This window comes from Aythya ferina, assembly GCF_964211825.1.
Source record: "Aythya ferina genome assembly, chromosome: 3".
In the NCBI taxonomy this organism is placed as follows: Eukaryota; Metazoa; Chordata; class Aves; order Anseriformes; family Anatidae; genus Aythya; species Aythya ferina.
The window spans coordinates 13,077,871-13,095,655 of record NC_140298.1 but is presented as its reverse complement, the minus strand read 5'-3'; the positions used below and the strand labels follow the sequence as shown (position 1 = coordinate 13,095,655).

Genomic DNA, 17,785 nt, shown 5'->3' with positions numbered 1-17,785 from the left:
GGGCTGAGGGGAGGGGAGAGGGGGAGGGAGGAGGCCATGAGGGGGGGGAGACGGGCACGGCGGGAGGAGGAGGAGGAGGAAGAAGAGGAAGAAGAGGATGATGGTGATGAGGAGGAGGAGGAGGAGGAGGCGGCAGAGGGCTCGGTGTCGGAAGGTGAGGCCCTGCGGCCGCTCCCGCCGTGCCTGAGGGGGCTCTGAGGGGCCCTGAGGGGGCTCTGGGGTTGCTCGAGGGGGTCCTGAGGGGATTTGGGGGGGCTTTTAGGGGATTTTGGAGGTGCTTGAGCGGGTGCAGAGAAGGGCGACGGAGCTGGTGAGGGGCCTGGAGAACAAGTCCTACGAGGAGCGGCTGAGGGAGCTGGGCTTGTTCAGCCTGGAGAAGAGGAGGCTCAGGGGCGACCTTATCGCTCTCTATAGGTACCTCAAGGGAGGCTGTAGCGAGGTGGGGGTTGGCCTGTTCTCCCACGTGCCTGGTGACAGGACAAGGGGGAAAGGGCTAAAGTTGCGCCAGGGGAGGTTTAGGTTGGATATTAGGAAGAACTTCTTCACTGAAAGGGTTGTGAGGCATTGGAACAGGCTGCCCAGGGAAGTGGTGGAGTCACCATCCCTGGAGGTCTTTAAAAGACGTTTAGATGTAGAGCTTAGGGAAATGGTTTAGTGGGGACTGCTAGCGTTAGGTCAGAGGTTGGACTCGATGATCTTGAGGTCTCTTCCAACCTAGAAAATTCTGTGATTCTGTGGCTCTGGGGGGGCCCTGAGGGGTCTCTGAGGGGATTTGGGGGGTCTCTGAGGGGCCCTGAGGGGGCTCTGAGGGGCTGAGCCGTTACCCGCTGGCCCCTCGGTCGGTTCCTGCCCCTGCAGCACGGCCCAAAGCTGCTGGGCTCATGTCCGGGTGGATACCTGAGGTAGGGAGAGGGTGCTCGGTGCTCCCCAGGGGGGTGGTGGTGCCTCAGTGAGCTGCTGGGGGTATGTGAGGGGGGTTGGAGGGGTTGGAGGTCCCTTCCCGCTGAGTTGTGCCGAGGGGAAAAGGGATAAAAAGCAGGCAGGTGGTTAAAGTAGCAGGAGAGGGGGGTGGGGATAAGGGAGGCTGGCTGGGCCCGTGATGGAGGTCCCCTCAGGATGGTGAGCTTCCCCCAGGGGTGGGAGCAGTCCTTCTGGAGCAGGGCACTGCGCTTCCCCAACTTCTACCCAGCTCTGTTTGCCCCCTGGGATCTCTGGATTCTGCCAAAACAGCTGGTGGCTTGTTGGTTTTTTTTTTCTGCGGCTGTCAGATGAAGTATATATCAGTGTGAGTGGCTACTTCTTGCCAGTCTCCTAAAAGCACACAGTAGGACACGTGTCCTGCACTGACACTGCTGTACAGGAGGTGCTTTCCCCATCAGATTTTAATGTGTTGCTTCTTGATTTTGTTGCCAGCACATGAGCCTTTGCTGCTTTCATGATAGGCATTTGGAAATGCAGCCAACTGTCATTCTGTGCTGCAAGTGACGGTGCCTTTGTCTTTACAAAACATGAGAGCCGTTTCCACATCGCTCTTCCTTTCTTTTAATGTTTTCTCTGCCCTTCTGACTGTCCTTCCTCAGAGACTTCCATTCGTCCAGTGACACCCACCTATCTTCCTGTATAGAGATTAACTGCTCTACGCCCCAGTGACTCGTGTAATGAGCACAGATTCTTCCTGTAGCGCAGTTTAAAGATTTCTGCACTGAAGGCTGTGAGCTCCACTAAGCTGGCTATAAATTAGCAAGCTGCTTGGCGCTCGGTTTGTACCCGAGCAGTGAGTGCAGGTCTCTGCTCGGAAGGTGTCACGTTCTGCTGTGCAGGCACTAAGTGGCAGCACGAGGCTGACAAAGGGCAACGGTGGTAGGGGTGAGGGAGCCCAAGCCAGAGAGGGTGTCAGCTGGCAGCAGGATCAGTGGGAAGGGTGTTTTGGGGAAGCAGTGTGATCAAACAGCGCTGTGTTAACATTTCCTTTCTCCCTTGCTCTGAAAACTCGAGCGTGCAAGTGAAAAGAAAATGTTTCCTAGGACAGTACTTGGGGCAAGGTGTGACTGTTTTTGGGAAGCCACATCTGGGTGTGTTGTGCCAGCAGCTTGGTACCCAGCTGTGCTCCTCTGGAAGGACTGCGTGCCTGGCGCTGCGCTGAGGTGCTGAGCAGGCAGACACCTCCCAGGTGTGAACCAGAAGGAATCGCTTTGGTTGCAGTTAGGAGGAGGAGAACAATCTGCTGTTGGTGTAGGACTCGTCATTCGGGATGATAATGTTTTCTGTCTTGTAAGAACTGTTTAATCTCCTTCGGTGACAGTGATCCTAAGGAAGCGTAGCAACAGAAGACTCCAGGAGAATATCTCATGCGTTCGTCAGCACTTTGCGTAGAAGCGGCTTTGATGTTTCTTCTGTTGTGTTGGTCTTCTGTGTGGTGGTTAGAGGAGAGAAGGAATAATTCGTAAAATATCAGATGTAAGCTGAGGGGAGCAGTGGTTTCTTTCTTCCATGCAGGAGGAGAGGGATGGCACCGCTGGGCTCGTGCTGGTTGTATCCAACTGAGCCGTCCCTCTTGGTGGAACGCAGGGCTGGGAGGCGCCTCGAGAAGCTGTTTGGTTCAGGTGTGTTCTGCTCTCTCTTCCAGATCCATGTTTTATGTCTTTTGAGGAACGGCTGCAGCTGCAGAGCGGCACGAGAACAAGAGTGAGCAAGCAGGTGACCGGTGGGAAGAAAACTGCCAAACCTGCAGTGAAGCAGCAACGAAACAAAAAGGGGTAAAGGTGTCCTCGTGTTCAGGATGTGTCCTTGTGCCCTCTGCCCTCCAGAAGCTGTGCTGGGAACTCCTCACGGGTCACAGTTGCCCTGGGGCTGGTGTAGATCTCCTTTAACGTGCTGTACAGCAGCGGCCTTCACCATGGCACTTCATTTGGGAACAGGCTGGTAGTGCTGGAGCTCTTGGTACTCTGTCCTGCTCCCTAGCTGTTGCCTGTTAGTTTACAGTTAAATCAGCACTCATTTCCTGTACGCCCTCTGTATTGAGATGCTTTTAACCCAGAAGCACGGCTGGCTTTTCTTTCAAGGGAGAGTGCTTTTACCTCTACCCCAGCTGCTTTCTGATCCCCTTCCAGCTTATCGGGGTCTCCTGCCCAGCTCCCATAGCTGCAGGATCGGCCAGTTGGTCTGGGATCTCATTCATCCTTCTGCTCTTCTCTCATCCGTGTTGATGTCCCTCCCTCCCTCCCCTCCGCCCAGTACTCTCCTGTTCTCAGTAGTCTTTACACCTCCTGTTTGTATTCTCTGGAGGCCCTATTGATGTGGGGACTGTGGAATGTGTTCAGTGCAGCAAAGCTTATCAGATCTCTTTACCGGCCTCCACAGGCCGCTGCCGTTAGCAGCTGCCATAGCATTACCCTTTATTTGCAGTAGTTAACAGCTCTCAGTCCTCAGAGTCGTATCCCAGCGATTTGAATGGGTTTCCTCTCTTTCTCTGGTGTTCCCTCACGTATTTCTGATCCTCTGCTGAGTTGGTTTTCCTTCTGAATTGAGCAGCTGACCAGAGTGATGCTTCTACTTTGCCTTCTACCCGAGAGGCTGGGAGATTTTGTGTAGTGCAGCATCCTCACACAGCATCTCTATTTCTAAGACATGGTTTGCATAATTCTGTTTTTATTATTTAATTCCCCTAATCCTTTAAGCGCTGCATCGCTGTAAATCCCCGATGCTGCTTCTCTCGTGGTTTTTATAATGGAAGTGAACTTCTTAAAAGGGACTTCAGGGAAATCCCTGGCAGCTTGGCTGCTTTCAGCGATGGGTTATAAAGCTGGCTTGGGCGTTGCGCTGGGGCGTAGCTACATGAGCGGATGTGAAAATACCCAAAATGCCGCCTTGAGCGTGAGCTGGAGAGCTGCTCTATTGCCTCAGGGCTGTTTGTGCTCCTTGCCCCCCTGTAACTACTGCTGAATGTGGCTGTAGTGCCAGGACTCTCAGCGGGGGCTTCACACATCTTTTCCTGTTTCTGATTACATACGTGATCACAGAATTGAAGGGATTAGAAGGGACCTCAAAAGATCATTGTGTCCAACCCCCCCGCCAAAGCATACACACTTCTGAGCCCCAGTTTATAAGGCCTATTTGGGAACATAATAGCTGAAATGGTTTCTTGTCTCCTACTTTAGAGATAACTTGTGCCCTCTGGCTCATAACATGGTTTTCAAAGTATGATGAAGACATATCTCTAGAAGTAGTCCTGCAAATGCAAACTCCTGTTATGTGCTTACGTGAAGGTTTAGTTGTACAAATAGCCTTAGATGGCATAAGTATGGCCTAAACATGGTATAAAATCTCTGTGAATGTTCACTTATCCTGGCTTTGTCAAATCACAGAGTTTAAGAAGCCTGTAAAATGCTTTTTTCAGTCTTAATGACTGATCCTACAGTGCTTATTCTGGAAAAGGGGGTTTTAACAACTTCAGTAAAAGTTTGGGCCCATAATGTGTTTAATCCCAAACAAGTAAAACTCAGCCTTGTCCTCCCTTCTTATGTGAGTATGTTAAGCTTCTTGCAGGACAGCAGAAATGATTCTGTTAGCTCTTGCAAGGCTCCTTGAAGCTTCCTTTGTAGGTACATGGCAGGGTTGTGTATCATACTACAAAGCGAAGCCTGTTACATCCAGCAGAGAAGCTTTTGTATTGCTACTGCTGTCTGTATACAACACATTTTTCAGCTCAGTTTCTCTTCAGAAAGTTTAATTTGGAACAAGAAGAAGGAATTATAGCTAAGTGCTAGACAGACTGAGGAAACTTGCATTGTTAGCTTTGCACTTCCTATTTTGAGCCTCCTGTTTTTCTCCTAGCCCTTGCCTTCCACATCTGTTTAGCTCAGCAGTTATTGAGCATAGAGAAAGGAAAGTTGAATAGAAAGATTGGTACTTTTATTTACCCTGAGGATGAAACTGAGAGAGTTTCTCCTTCCAGAGAACAGATATACATTTAGACCTTTTCACTCCAAAGAAGGAAGGAAAGCTAAATTTCCCATCTCCTAGCAGGGCATTATGCCACAGCTCATTTATAGAACCTAATTTAGGAAAATAAGATCAATTCAACTTGTAAGAGATGCATTAAGATTTATTTTTTCCTTTTTTAAGCTTTTACATACTAAAATCTATGTGCTGTGGAGGTAAAATTATTGATGTTTAAGATCTGAGAGGTCTGTATAAGAAGTTCATCCTAACTAAAAGGACATTGCTTGTGATGCATGGACAAATCATGGGATGCAGCATCCAAGTGGGATGGGGAGAGTAATACTCCCTTCTCCCGCATTATCCTGCCTTCCTCTTCCCCCCTAAAGCTACAAGCTCCAAAGGTCTGTGCTACAAGAAGGACTTTTGGGTCCTGAGCCACTGTGCAGTGACTTCTGGAATACGTGCCACGAGCTGTATGGCCCCCGTTCCTGGGGGCTGGCCTTTCCTGTGCCCGAGTTACGGTGTGACACATCATTTACACTGCTCCTGGTCACAGAGCTGACGGGTCTCTGCAACTACCACATTCCTACAGAAACACCCAGCTTTGGCCTTGCCTTTCAGAGTAACGCTGCTCAGTAGCGCATGAGATGGGCTAGGAACAGAGGAGGGCTGTTAGGTGATGAACGAGAACGTGCGTGTGTGATAACTCAGTGCAGTGCGTTCACCGATGCGTCCTGTGCAGTGGCAGGTTTTCACTTGTTCCAGAACACCAGAGCCGCCTGTATCAAGACATATAACACACGGATGTTCTGTGCGGGATGACTTTAGCCACGCATCTATAGAGCAGTTGGTTGTATTAGCCTTGTCTGGCTCTTGACCAAGTCACCTCTGCAGGTATCACCATGGGAGAAGCCAGGTGTTTTGGCACCGTGCATTAATATCCTCCAGAGGGTCTGCGTGACCTGCTGGCACGTTACTCTGGGCCTCTTTCTGCCCTCCGCTCCCTTCAAGTTATGTTTTTTTCCTCTTTCAGGCCAGTGGAGATGTCTGCCAAGAAACCCGTACCTTTTCTGCGCCAAGTTGTCTCTGTCAGAAAGAAGGTGGGGTACAGGTACCTTGTATTTTGGGGAGAGCAAGAGGTGGGGTGCAGCAGGTGCTGATTTTAATTCGGTTTATTGCTGCTGCCTGGTAAACTGGATGCGGACACGATGACTTGGGGAGGGACTGCCACCTTTATTGTTGGGCTCAGGCTTTGCTAACTGCAGATGTTTTCAGTGATGGCTATAAATATTGGTAGATTAAAAAATAAAAATAAAAATGGCAGGGTCTGATCCATGGAAAGAGAGAAAGCAGGACCTTAACTGGAATCCTGGCCCTGGCTCTCAGCTCTGCCTTCCCTGCTTCCAGATCCACAGGGACCCTCGATTTGATGACCTGTCTGGAGAGTATAAACCTGAAGTATTTATGAAGACGTACAGCTTCCTGGACGCCATCAAGAAGCAGGAGAAGGAGGTGATGCTTTATTTTATGCCTGTCCTTGGCCAGGAGAACCTTGCTTGGCAGGAGCAGCTTCCACAAAGGCCTTTTGCAGCGGAGCTGGCAGGCAGGCAGTGACGCAGCTTTCTGCTCTCTTCTCCAGATGATTCAGAAGCAGCTGAAGAAATGCCGGGACGCGGAGCAGAAGGAGAAGCTGCAGCAGCTCCTGAACCGCATGGTAAGCTCAGTGCAGCAGCTCCTCTCCTGTGAGGCACCAAGAGAGGAGGTGTGACCCGAGGGCTGTCTAGACGCTTGCTGCCACGGGCCATCCTTTCTGTGCAGACGCAGCAAGAACAGGCACAGAAAAAACAGCAAAAACAGAGGGAGAGGGAGCTGTCTTTTAAGAGACGTCAACGGGAATTGGCCAAGCAGGGGAAGAAACCCTTCTTCCTGAAGAAATGTAAGTACAGAGTGTGAACGTGCTGCTGACAGGGCTCCGAGCTCTGGAAGCGAGTGGTCGATAATTTGGCTTGGAGCTGCGGAGGGATGGGTCTGGTGCTGGCACCCCAGTGACAAGCCGGGCCTGGGGCCAGGGAGGGAGAGGCGAGAAGGGGCCAGCGTGCAGAGATGATTCAGGCTTGGGTTAAAGCCCTGCTCCTCTCTCCTTCGCAGCTGAGAAGAGGAAATTGGAGCTGGCAGAGAAGTACGCGGAGCTGAAGAGGAGCGGAAAGCTGGAGAGCTTCCTGAGCAAGAAAAGGAAGAGGAACGCCATCAAAGACAAGCGCCGTCTGCCCTCGCAGAAGAACTTGTGACGGCCGGACAGGCGTGCTGCTGCCTGGAGAGGTGGGGCTGCTGCTGCCATTCCCTCTGCCCGGCCAGGCCTGGCAGGTGGCCCCCAGCTTCCTGCTGTCTGCCATCACCGTACGGTGACGCTGTGAGGCTCCAGACCTTGCGCCTGCCCGTGTCTTCCTCTAAGGGCAGTGCCACCACCTCTCTGGGCCCCTGCTCCACTGCTTCCAGGTCTCAAGGGGATTTCTTTTTTTCCTCCAGCAACGCTGCCTGGTTTAGGCTATGATCTTTGTTCTCAGTGACATGCCCGGCTCTGTCTTGTTAAAAACCTCGTTACAGGTCTGGGCGTGAGCAGGAGGCCTTGCTTGGAGGCCTCCCCTCCTGAGACTCAGTAAGCCGGCTTCCCCAGCCTCTCGGCACGGGTCTCCAGCCCCTGCCAGTTTTCCCATCCTCAGCTGCAGCGAGCCCAGAGGGCCGACACCTTCCTGCTGGGGGCCCCGCCTGGGTGCTGCATCCAGGTGGAGTCTGACCGGCGCTGAGAAGTGAGGGAATTGTGTCTGTGTCTGGTGAAGCAGCCGTGCTGTTGCAGGCCTTCCTCGTGGCCTGGTGCAGGGCTGCCCCCTTCTCAGCCTGTTTTCTCAAGGGCTGCTGGTGCTCCCAGGTCACTCCGGTTCTGCACAAAATAAATCCTTCACTTTCCTCTATTCCCCGTGTTGCTGCTGTTGCAATCCAAGCCGTAGTTTGAGCTCCCGGGACGTGCCTCCAGCACTACCCATCACCCCCATCTGTTTCTCCTGCCTCCTGGCCCTCTCCTCATGGAGGTGACCTGGGGATGAGCCCAGTGCTCCCAGTCGGACCCAGTTCAGCAGGGCCGGGCGCTCCCTGCCCAACCTGGGCACGGCCCCGCAGCGAGCAAGAAGCGAGGCGAGCAGCGCCACTGTGCCTGGCTGAGGGCGGTACTGAGGCATCTGCCTCCCCGCGCATCCTGCTCTGCTGACGGGTTTTGGTGAGACTGGGGGAAGGCGGAAGAAGTGGGATGTGCCAGCTCGCTTAGGGACGATGAGGAGAGCCGCAGCCACCCTTAGCACAAAGCAAGCCAGGCGTGGGCTCTGCCCGGCCTCTTCCTCCTCTCCTGGCTTCGTGATGGATGCAGAGCCTGCCGCAGCCTTACTCCTGCGGTGGCACTGAAGCTCAAGGCTCTCACAGCCCCGTTGTGGCATCATTTTGCTGTTCTACGCCTTGTTTTTATCCTGGAGCTGGACAAATCTCTCCTGGTAACGGTGCAAGGAGAGAATTGAGGAAGGAGGCTGGAGTGGGCTCACCTGGAAGCCCTGGCCATGCAGGAGTTGCCTTCCCAGGTCCCTGTGTCCCCATCCCTAGCTGCTGGGAGATCCGCCCAGCAGGCAGCAATCCTGCTGCAGCCCCAGACACCATGGACACGGGTTTCACCTGCTGCTGTCCAGCGCAGGAGAAACGAGGAGAGAATGCCCCCATGTGGGCGCCTGGAACCTTCTCCCTGCATCTGGGTGGCCACCAATGAGCTCCCCTTTCCCCACCACCGCCACGTGACACTGGGACAGGCGAGGGACGGGGGACACGGACACGAGGAGGGCTCAGGTCTTTTATTGCAAAGAGGGAGGTACGAAAAAGGTCCCGTGGCCGAGCCTGCGGCTGTCCAAGGAGGAGGAGAGGCCGGAGGAAGCCCGGTCCTCGCTGCCCCCAGCGTGGGCACCTGGCTCTCACGGCACGGGGAGCGGGGCGAGACGCCGCGGTGGGGCAAGTGGCGTCCCCACACAGCCCACGGGGGCAGTCCGGGGGGCTCTGCGGCCCTCCTGGTGTTTTGTGGGGGCGGTCGGGGCTGCGGCTGCTGCCTCACGTGTTGTCCTGGGCCGGCTCCTCGGGGCGAGCGGGCTGATCCCGGGACTTGCCCGGCGCCGGGGAGGGCTGGGGCTGGCAGGAGCCTTGCGGGGCAGGGCCGGGCCCCGGCGGCGCGTGGTTGCGGTGCCGCTGGTACTGCACGAACATGCAGACCTTGAGGCCGATGGCCAGCATGTTCTTGCCCATGAAGATGCTGGAGACGCGGGCGTCCCTGAAGAAGAGCATGTTGCTGCCGCGGATGAAGATGGTGGTGATGTTGACGGTGAGCATGCTCAGCATGGGGTAGAGCATCATGCGGTGCGGCACGATGCCGATGCCCTGCATGCTGATCTCGCAGAGGGACACGCAGGGCAGGACCAGGAGCAGGATGTAGCAGTAGAAGAACATGATGCCCTCCGCCCAGAGCGGCAGGCCCTTCTTCTGGGGCTCCCACAGGTTGGCCTGGATGTCCAGCACGTCCAGCATGTCCACGATGACCCAGAAGAGGCGGTTGCGGAGATCCTCCTTCTTCTTGAAGGTCCGCACGTACTCCATGCGCTCCGTGGCCACCAGCAGCACGTAGAGGGCTGGGATGCAGACGGAGAGCAGCAAGGTCAGCGCCTTGCGGGCCATCAGGTCCAGGCTCTTGCGGTCAGCCTTGTAGTTCTGGTAGACGAAGTAGACCTTGATCTCCAGAACGAAGACGTAGAGGAACCAGAGGATCATGGCGTAGCCCCGCTTGGCCGTCTTCACCTCCGCCCCCACCCAGGTGGCCACGTAGCGGAGCACCAGCAGGAAGCACACGTCGCCCACCGCCACCATGACGCAGATGCCCAGCTTCCTGGAGCCCTGGCTCTGCTCCACCAGGTAGGCATCCATGAGGACGAGGCTGCTCATGATGAGCACGGTGGAGAGGCACACGTGGGGCTTGCTGATGGGCGGCGGGGGCACCATCCTGCGCAGAGGAACAGGCAGGGCCATCAGCGAGCTGCCAGGTGCGCCCGCCCCCACCCTCTTATCCTCCCCTCTCCCCGCCAACCGTGGGTGAGCAGAAGAAGGGGTGGGGAAGGTGAATGGTCATCAGTTTTTCCCCCAGCATTGTTTCAACCCCCCAGAACGTGCCAGGCCATGTCTCCACAGGACATCCTGCCGAGGAACGGGCACGAGCCCCACCTCAGACCCCAGGAGCCACGTGTAGGGGGACCATGGGGCAGGCTGGGTGTCCTTCAAGCACTTGGGGTGCTCCTGCCTCTTCCTGGAGCTCCTCACACTGCTTAATTTCTTAGGGCCTTATATTTTCCATGGGCTTTCCCAGTCCGTGGCCCTGGTTCTGCTCTTTCCTAGAAGGCACGCGTGGCCGTGCCCTCATCCCGAGCAGGTCCTTAACGGCCGTGAGGCAGAGCCCCTGTCTTTTTAGCCTCCTTCATTTCCATCCTCGGCATTAGGAGAGAGGACAGCCGGGCTAAAAATAAGCTGGAGGGTGGGAGGGAGGGAAGAAATCTGCCCAACATCTTCAGTTTCCTCCAGCCTCGTGCTCCTCAAGAGCTTTGCCTACAGCTGCCTGCCCGTTCCCGCTGTTCCCTGGGCACCATAAGCAGCGGGAGGCAGCGCTGGGCACGCAGAGCTCTGCAGGAGGCCCTCGATTTCAGCCCAATGCTCAGCTTCGTGGCACAGGCAGAGCAAAGCCCAGACCCTACGAGGTTTGGGTGGCACGGGCACCGCCGGGCTCCCTCCTCCTGGCCCAGCACAGCTGCGGGCGGCTGCTGCCAGCGCCGGAGGGAGCAGGGAGCCGGGGCCCTACGTGGCAGCTGCTCTGGAGGGGAGCCAGCCCCGGGGCTGAAATGGAGGCCGAGGCTGGGCTGCTGGCCGCGCTGCCGGGGCAGGGCAGGGGGCTGTGAGCGGGGCACGCGGGGCACCGCGCTACCAGAACTACTTCGGGGCCAGGAACCTGCGTGCTCGGAGGGATGCAACCTGCTGGGCGTGGGTGCCTCTGAGGCTGAGGTGCCCGAGGGTGGTGGGGATGGGGGAGATGATGGTCCCGATAGATGGGGCACTCCTGGAGCACCCCAAGGGTTTCTCTGCTTGACCCTGCTGGTTCCTCAAGCCTTTGGAGGATCTGTGAGCCTCCCGCCCCCCAGCACGCTGCCCCACATCCCAAATCCCGCCCGGCAGCCGCTCTGCCCCACTTCTGGGCTCCCCATAGGGCTGCCACCCCACGACCCCTGCGCCGAGCGAGCCCCCCGCGTTGGCCCCATTACCTGGGGGTGCCCGGACAGGCGAAAGCCCCGAAGCCCGCATGTCCCGAGCCTTCAGCCGAGCGTGCGGCCGGGCTGCAGCAGGAGAGCGGCGAGGCGGCGGGGAGCTGCTCGGAGCCGGGCCGGGGAGCGGCGCGGAGGGGCGGCGGCGGCGGCGGCGGCGGCGGGGCCGGGGCAGCGGGGGGCCGCGGCCGGCTCTGGCTGTCCGCCCGCAGCATGGCTCGGCGAGACAAACGGGGCCGCAGCGGCGGAGCGGGGCCCCGCAGCTCCCCCCGCCGGGGCCGCGCTTTTACCTCGGGGAAGCGGCGCGGGGCGGGGCCGGCACGGGGAGGGCGAGGGGGGGGCAGCCCCGGTGGCGGCCCCGTGCCCGGCGCGGCATCGCCCGGCGAAGGCTCTGCGGCGCCGCTTGGCCCCTCCCGGCCGGGCGGGGACTGCGGCGGCCCCCGGCGAGGCGGAGCGGCCCGGTACCGGGGCGGGGGGCGGGGGGGGGTCCGCTCTGCACCGCGCTCTGCACCGCGCTCGGCCCGCTCCGGGGGGCTGGGACTGCGGGGGGGGGGTGGGGGGTAGCAGGGTACCGGGGTGCGCACGGGGGTACCGGGGGTGCCCCCCCCACCCCGTTGCCACGGCAACCCCGCCGGGCGCGCGCCCTGCCGCGCCCCTCGGCGCGCGCCCGCGCCGCCAGCCCGCGCGTTAAAGGGCTCGCCGCCACGCCCCCCGCCGCCCCCCATTGGCCGCTCCTCGCCTTCCTCCTCCCGCCATTGGCTGCCCGCTGCCTCCCTCCTCCCCCGCCCCGATTGGCCGCGCTCTCCGCCCTCCCCCTTTGCCATTGGCCGGCTGCCCCGCCGCCAAGCCCCTCCTCCCCACTCCCATTGGCCGCCGGCTCGGCGGGGCCGCCCGCTCCCGCCGCCGGCTCGCCGCCGAGCGCGCGCGCGCGCCACCGGGCGGAGCGGGCGGGCGCGCGCCCAGGCGGAGGCTCCGGGGCCGCCACCGGCGGGGGGATGGCGGCGGCGGCGGGCGGCGCGCTGGGCTCGGGGCCCCCCCCGGCACCCCCGGCGGCGGCAGCGGCGGCGGCGGCGGCCGGAGGAGGAGGAGGAGGAGGAGGGGCGGCGGCGGCCACCGCGGCCGCCACGGCGACCACCGTGATGATGATGACCGCCGCCACCCCGGCCGCCGCGGCGGTGACGGCCGCCGGGCCCGGCCCGGTGCCGGTGCCCATGAACCTGTTCGCCACGTGGGAGATCGACCGCTCGGCGCCCAGCTGCGTGCCCAGGTTGGCCCCGGGGAGGGGTCCCCCGGGGGTAGCGGGGGGGTCTCGGGGGTCGGTGGTGTCTCCCGGTACCGGGAGGAGCCGCCGGGCCTCGGGGGGGGGTGTGCGGGGAGGGGGCGGCGGCGCTGCGGTGGTCGCGGGGAGGAAGGGTGGGTGGGTGGGGTGGGCGTGGGGGGGGCTTCTCCGAGCGCCGTGGGTCTGTGGTGATGGTGGGGGGCTTGGGGGTGTGCTCCCAAATCAGTGGTTCCGTGATTCCGGTGGTGGTACGGGGATGGATGGCCAGGTGGTCCCGGAGGTGTTCTCCTACCTCAATAGGTCTGTGGTCATTCGTGGTGGTGGCGGTGGTACAAGGATGGATGGGCCAGGTGGTCCCGGAGGTGTTCTTCAACCTCCGTGAGGCTGTGGTGATGGTGGTGGTCATGCAGGTCTTCTCCAAGCTCAATGGTTCCGTGATTCTGATAGCGGTGGTATTGGTGGTATGGGGATGGTTAGGCCAGGTGGTCCTGGAGGTGTTCTCCCACCTCCATCAGTCTGTTAGCGGTGGTGGTGTTGTACAGGGGCAGTTGCACCAGGTGGCCTTGGAGGCCTTCTGCAACCTCAGTGAGTCTGTTAGTGGGTGATGGTGGTGGTAGGGGGTGGTTGGGCCAGGTGCTCTTGGAGATCTTCTTCTGACCTCAGTGGTTCAATGATTCTGTTGGTGGTGATGGTGGTGGCAGGGAGATGTTTGGACCAGGTGCTCTTGGAGATCTTCTGACCTCAAAGGCTCAATGATTCCATTAGTGGTAGTATTGGTGGTACAGGAATGGTTGGACCAGGTGCTCTTGGAGGCCTTCTCCAACCCTACTGAGTCTATGACACACGTGGAAAAAGCACAGAGAAAATAAATCATGGTAAGAACCAGCCCTTGGAAGGGGTGCCAGGAGACAGAGGAGTTGGGAGCGAGGAGCATGGCGGTCCAGCAGCCCGACAGCAGGGAGCAGAAATGTTTGGAAATAATGCCCAGCTGGTGTGCTGCCCACCAAGGTCCTGGGCTCCACGGGCAGCAGCCTGGAAGTGTCTGAGGTTTGGGTGAAGGTTTGGGGGCTGGGGGCAGCTCTGGAGTGCCTCGAGGTGGTGCCTGGCTGTGGGTGTCGAGCAATGAGCTGGGCGGTGGTGAAGCACGTGTGGACGTAGCCCTCGCACGCAGAAGCTGGGAGCAGCAGCTGGGAGGCGATTCTCCCTTCCCAGCCCCAAAAACGAGCTGGGTTTGTGGGGACGCTGTGCTGCGCTCCGGGAGTGGCAGCGGTGGCAAAGCAACGCCCAGTAACGGGGCTTTTGTCCCCTACACGCCCCTGGTCTTAATCCTCCTGGCCCTGAGCGAGTGTAGGGGCTGCCGAGGGGCCGTGCCCAGGCCGGGAGGATTTTGGGGAGGAACCCAGGGCGCAGAGCCAAGTCCCCGTTGAGTTTTGGGGGCTGCCTCGCTCTCAGATCGGGGGTGTGGCCCTTCCTGCTGGGGTCTCTCTGTGGTTTCAGGGCCCGGCCGGGAGAGGTGTGTGCACGGAATAAAATAAAATGTCTGTCTGCGTGGAAGCAGCGCCGTGCTGTGCTCGCATTGTTCCGCGCTCGGGAGAAACGCGTGGAAGGACTTTGTGCAAACACGCTCTGGGGCTCGGGGCTTGCCAAGCAGTGTTATTTTTCAACCTCTGTTAATAGCTCGCCTCTCCTGCCTGCTGCCTTTAATATCCGAGAGGCCGCGAGCTCTTGAAGAATTAGGAAACGAGATAAGATGGCCCGATTGGGGTTCCTTCTTGCTCGTTTTCCGTGACACAGCTGGCGTGTCAGGGATGCTGGTTCCGCGATAGGTCGCGGCGTTTCTAGCCGGGGGTGCGAGATGCAGGCAGCATTTGGGCTCAGGGATTGCCGTGGCTGAGCTGGGAGGGCGAAGGCAGGTTCTGAGGATCGTGGGTACACTCACACGGGGCTCAGGGGGCTGCTCCGTCCCTGCGGGAGCGCAGCCTGCCTTCTCCGCAGCCCCTACAAATCCCCCTCTCCGAGGCCGGCTTGGCGGTGAACGCCCCCGTGCTCAGCGATCCTTTAAGGCACCATCTCCTTCCAGCCGGAATAACGAGCGTTTGTCTGCCTCTGATGCTTTCACTGCTTCCCTGGGTAAATCGGGGGTTTTCACGGCCAACTTCCAGCCTCAGCAAAAGCTGCTCGGGGAGCAGCAAATGGCTGCAGACGATTCCCCAAAAAGACAGTAGGATGCCACGGGGGGACGGCGCAGCGCCGGGCAGGGAGAGGCCCCGGCCTCTGAGGAAGCAGCCTCGTAGCCGGTGCTGTTTGCCGTGTCTGAATTATGATTTCCTCTTTGTCCTGTTGAGAAAACAAAATGTTCCTAGAGGCCGTCTGATGCCTGCGATGGCTTTTGCTCAGGTGCCTCCGTGCGCTGGCAGCAGCGGGCCCGGGGGAGAGGCGCGGTGCTTCGGGTGCCGCTGTGCTTACGGGGCCCGCTGCCCGCTCTGCGGGGTGATTCATCCCCCGTGCTCACGGCCCGGAGTTGCAGGGGCATTTCTGCACGGGCATTTCCTCGCAGGCCTGTTGCAACGCGAGCACCGTTACGACCTACTGCCCGCTGTCATCGCGCGGGCGGTTTCTGCTTCTCCTGCCTCATGCGGGCTAAGCCAGCGAGAGATTCTGCTTGGCTGACAAAAACTCCTGTTGTGTTCTCGTTTTTCTGGGCCCTCCTCATTTTCCTCCTCGTGCTGGTTTTTTAGACTTTCACTGGAAATCCTTCTGACTCTGCGGAGAGTAACTTGAGGTGCAGCGCCAGTGCGTATGGGACCGTCGCCTGGACAAAAAATGCACATGCACAGCTGTGGGTTTTACCTGTTTTCTGTGCCCAGGATACCCAAATTCCTTTCATAGCAGCTTAGGGTGATGGTTGAACTCACGCCTTCTGTTCCATTCTCCAGAATTGAAGCCCACTAACAATCAGCTGTAGTGCTGTTATAATGGTCACGGGGCTAGGACAAGAGCCGTCCCGTTGCAAAGGCTCCTGCTCTCTTCTCATTGTTCCTTAATGCTTCTTCTCTACCAGGGAAGATCATATTCATCCAAAATGTCTCATGGGCAATTCTGCCCAGATAGTGTCTCTGAATCTGTACTATTTAGGTCAGCATTTTTAGGTGTACGTTACTTATATATTTCAGAAGAGCTCCCTTTCATCTGGCCTACATTTTTCCCGTGTTCCTTCAGCCATCTTCTGGTAGCCTGTTGGTTTTCCCACCTTTCTTATGCATCCAGTTTCTTCTCATTGCTCCTTTCCCTCAAAGGCCCCGCACACTCCTGCTGATAACCTTGGCACCATTCTCCCTTTTTTCCTTGCTTCTCTATTTCCTTACCCACCTGTAACCGAGTAACCTTCAGTTATGAATCTTAATTTTTCTGTTTTCTAGTTAATTTTCTCTTATTCTCGGGATTTAGACGCTATTACTTGCGAAGCTGCAGTGGCCACAGCCCATTATTGCGTGGCTTTTGTTTTTCAGCTGGACAATGCTCGCAGGATGTGTTTTAATAGCTTTGGGGTTTTCTTTCTCTCTTAGTGAATAGCAGGCCTTGTCCCGCAGTTAGGCTTTCTGAAGGTTCTTGGATGCACTTCCCCGAAATACAGTCCCGTCAATTGCCATTTATTTCGGTCCGCTCCTACCTCCTGCCCGAGGCTGCTGGCTCCGAGTATTCCTTTCTTTCTTGTGAGCTCCTTTGTCAGAAGCAGACCCAGGATGTCCATTTGAATTTCATGCCGTGCTGTGTATATGAATAATTTACTCATTTTTTCCCCCTGGTGTTTATCGAGTCCCTTAACTGAAGCTTTTCCTCTGGCTGTTACGTTCCTTAATCTGCCGTCAGGCCACAGGACAGCGTTCCCATTTCTCTGCATTTATGCCTTGCTCGTGTCACCTCGGACCAACGAGACGTTCCCGCTCCCCTGGGGCTGACTTTGTTGCTCTGCTCCTTAGGGGAGCATCACCCCTTATTTCAGGGGCCTGAGCAAGCGGGTGGAAAGCCTAGATCCAATTTTACCAATTGTGGTGAGAATTATTTTTGAGTGAAGGATCTTTACTGTGCAATTCTTTAGAATTGAACTTTTTTTTTTTTTTTTTTTTTTTTAAGGAAAATGTAAATGGTTTTTGTTCCAGTTGAAGAAGCTTTGAAATGGATGCCCAAGTCTTTTCCGCAGGGCTGCACTGCTGCTGTTGTGGCACTTTGCTCTCTCCCAGTGCTCTGTTCTGAAACGTGTCATGTCGTGAGACCTCTCGTAGCGTGGTGCCATATTCCTGAGCCTGCCGGAGGTCAGATCTGAGGTGCTTGCCCACTGTTGAAGACACCAGCATAGGAAATGATGGGGTGGTAGCTGGGCTTGCTGCTGCCATGAAGAATCACAGAAGCAGGGAGCTGTAAGGAAACTTTGTGCTCACCATCAGTAGGTGAGTTGTCAGAGCTGGGTTTCAGAAGCTGCCTTGTGCCATGGACTCCTTTTCATGGAGAGCTGTCCCAGGACACCCTGGACGATGGAGAATCCCTCGTCTCTGAAGTCTCCACAACACACTCTGCCTGGCTGCTGCCTCTTCGCCCCTGAAGAACTGCCTGCAGCTGAGACCTGGAGGAAGCTGCTGTGGTTCTGTGGACTAACCTTGACCTGGTTTCAGTGCTTTTCCCAGCTCGGCCACACTGGCCCATCTCCAGCACGCTCGGAGAGGCAGCGGTGCGGCCCGGCCAGCCCTGCCAGCTGGCGAGTGTTGGGCTGCAGCCTGCCCTGCGGCCCCATCAGCGCCTCCAAACCTTGCTGAAAGGCCCTTCTCACTCTCTTAAGCACTACGCACTTTTTTTCCTCCGGTAGACAGGGCTGCAAGTGGTGTTTTGTAACCGCTTTGTGGTGGTTCATTCATTAGCACGTTGTTTTAGCCCGCAGACAGGGCGAGCAAGCTGCTCAGCAACAGGTACTGTGGCCGGATGCTCGTGCCGTGGCTCCCTGTGTGTTTGTGCCTTCCTCAGAGCACTCCTGGACCTGGGGGCAGCCGGTGCAGCAGTTCTGCTGCCCTGGTGGGCAGAGAAGTCGAAAACCTGTTAGATTTGCCAAAAAAAGGTCCGTGACTTCAGCATAACACCTGGTTTCAGCACGGCCCAACTGGATGGAGAACAACGCTTCTTCAGAACCTGCACT

General features: G+C 57.7%; 3 protein-coding genes across 3 annotated transcripts in view; 2 read left to right on the top strand and 1 right to left on the bottom strand.

Moving 5' to 3' along the window:
* Positions 1-11: 11 nt before the first annotated feature.
* On the top strand, positions 12-7,910 carry RRP36 (ribosomal RNA processing 36). The gene is made up of 7 exons (XM_084514771.1): positions 12-154; positions 2,627-2,756; positions 5,975-6,041; positions 6,349-6,453; positions 6,581-6,655; positions 6,760-6,877; positions 7,090-7,910. Exons 1-7 carry the CDS (start codon positions 37-39, stop codon positions 7,227-7,229), a joined length of 753 nt encoding a protein of 250 aa, XP_084370897.1. The 5' UTR covers positions 12-36; the 3' UTR covers positions 7,230-7,910.
* LOC311434541 (uncharacterized protein) lies at positions 7,301-12,289 on the bottom strand. The gene is made up of 2 exons (XM_084514765.1): positions 11,322-12,289; positions 7,301-10,018 (listed from the first exon to the last, which is right to left on the bottom strand). The coding sequence occupies exons 1-2, from the start codon at positions 12,143-12,145 to the stop codon at positions 9,079-9,081; spliced, it is 1,764 nt and encodes a 587-aa protein (XP_084370891.1). The 5' UTR covers positions 12,146-12,289; the 3' UTR covers positions 7,301-9,078.
* A 12-nt stretch (positions 12,290-12,301) lies between these two features.
* Positions 12,302-17,785, top strand: part of LOC311434537 (phosphofurin acidic cluster sorting protein 2-like) — a 43,859-nt gene continuing 38,375 nt past the window's right edge. The window contains exon 1 of the mRNA XM_084514757.1: positions 12,302-12,588. Coding sequence (XP_084370883.1) covers positions 12,317-12,588 — 272 coding nt within the window. The 5' untranslated portion in view covers positions 12,302-12,316. The remainder of the gene's footprint in view (positions 12,589-17,785) is intronic.

Bases quoted from the DNA above. Each gene is read 5' to 3' on its own strand.
- RRP36 (XM_084514771.1), top strand. From the start codon at position 37: ATGAGGGGGGGGAGACGGGCACGGCGGGAGGAGGAGGAGGAGGAAGAA. The intron at 6,042-6,348 runs GTGGGGTACAGG...CCCTGCTTCCAG, and splicing joins TTGTCTCTGTCAGAAAGAAG to ATCCACAGGGACCCTCGATT. The intron at 6,454-6,580 runs GTGATGCTTTAT...TCTCTTCTCCAG, and splicing joins TCAAGAAGCAGGAGAAGGAG to ATGATTCAGAAGCAGCTGAA.
- LOC311434541 (XM_084514765.1), bottom strand. From the start codon at position 12,145: ATGGCAAAGGGGGAGGGCGGAGAGCGCGGCCAATCGGGGCGGGGGAGG. The intron at 10,019-11,321 runs GTAATGGGGCCA...TCCTCTGCGCAG, and splicing joins GCCTGTCCGGGCACCCCCAG to GATGGTGCCCCCGCCGCCCA.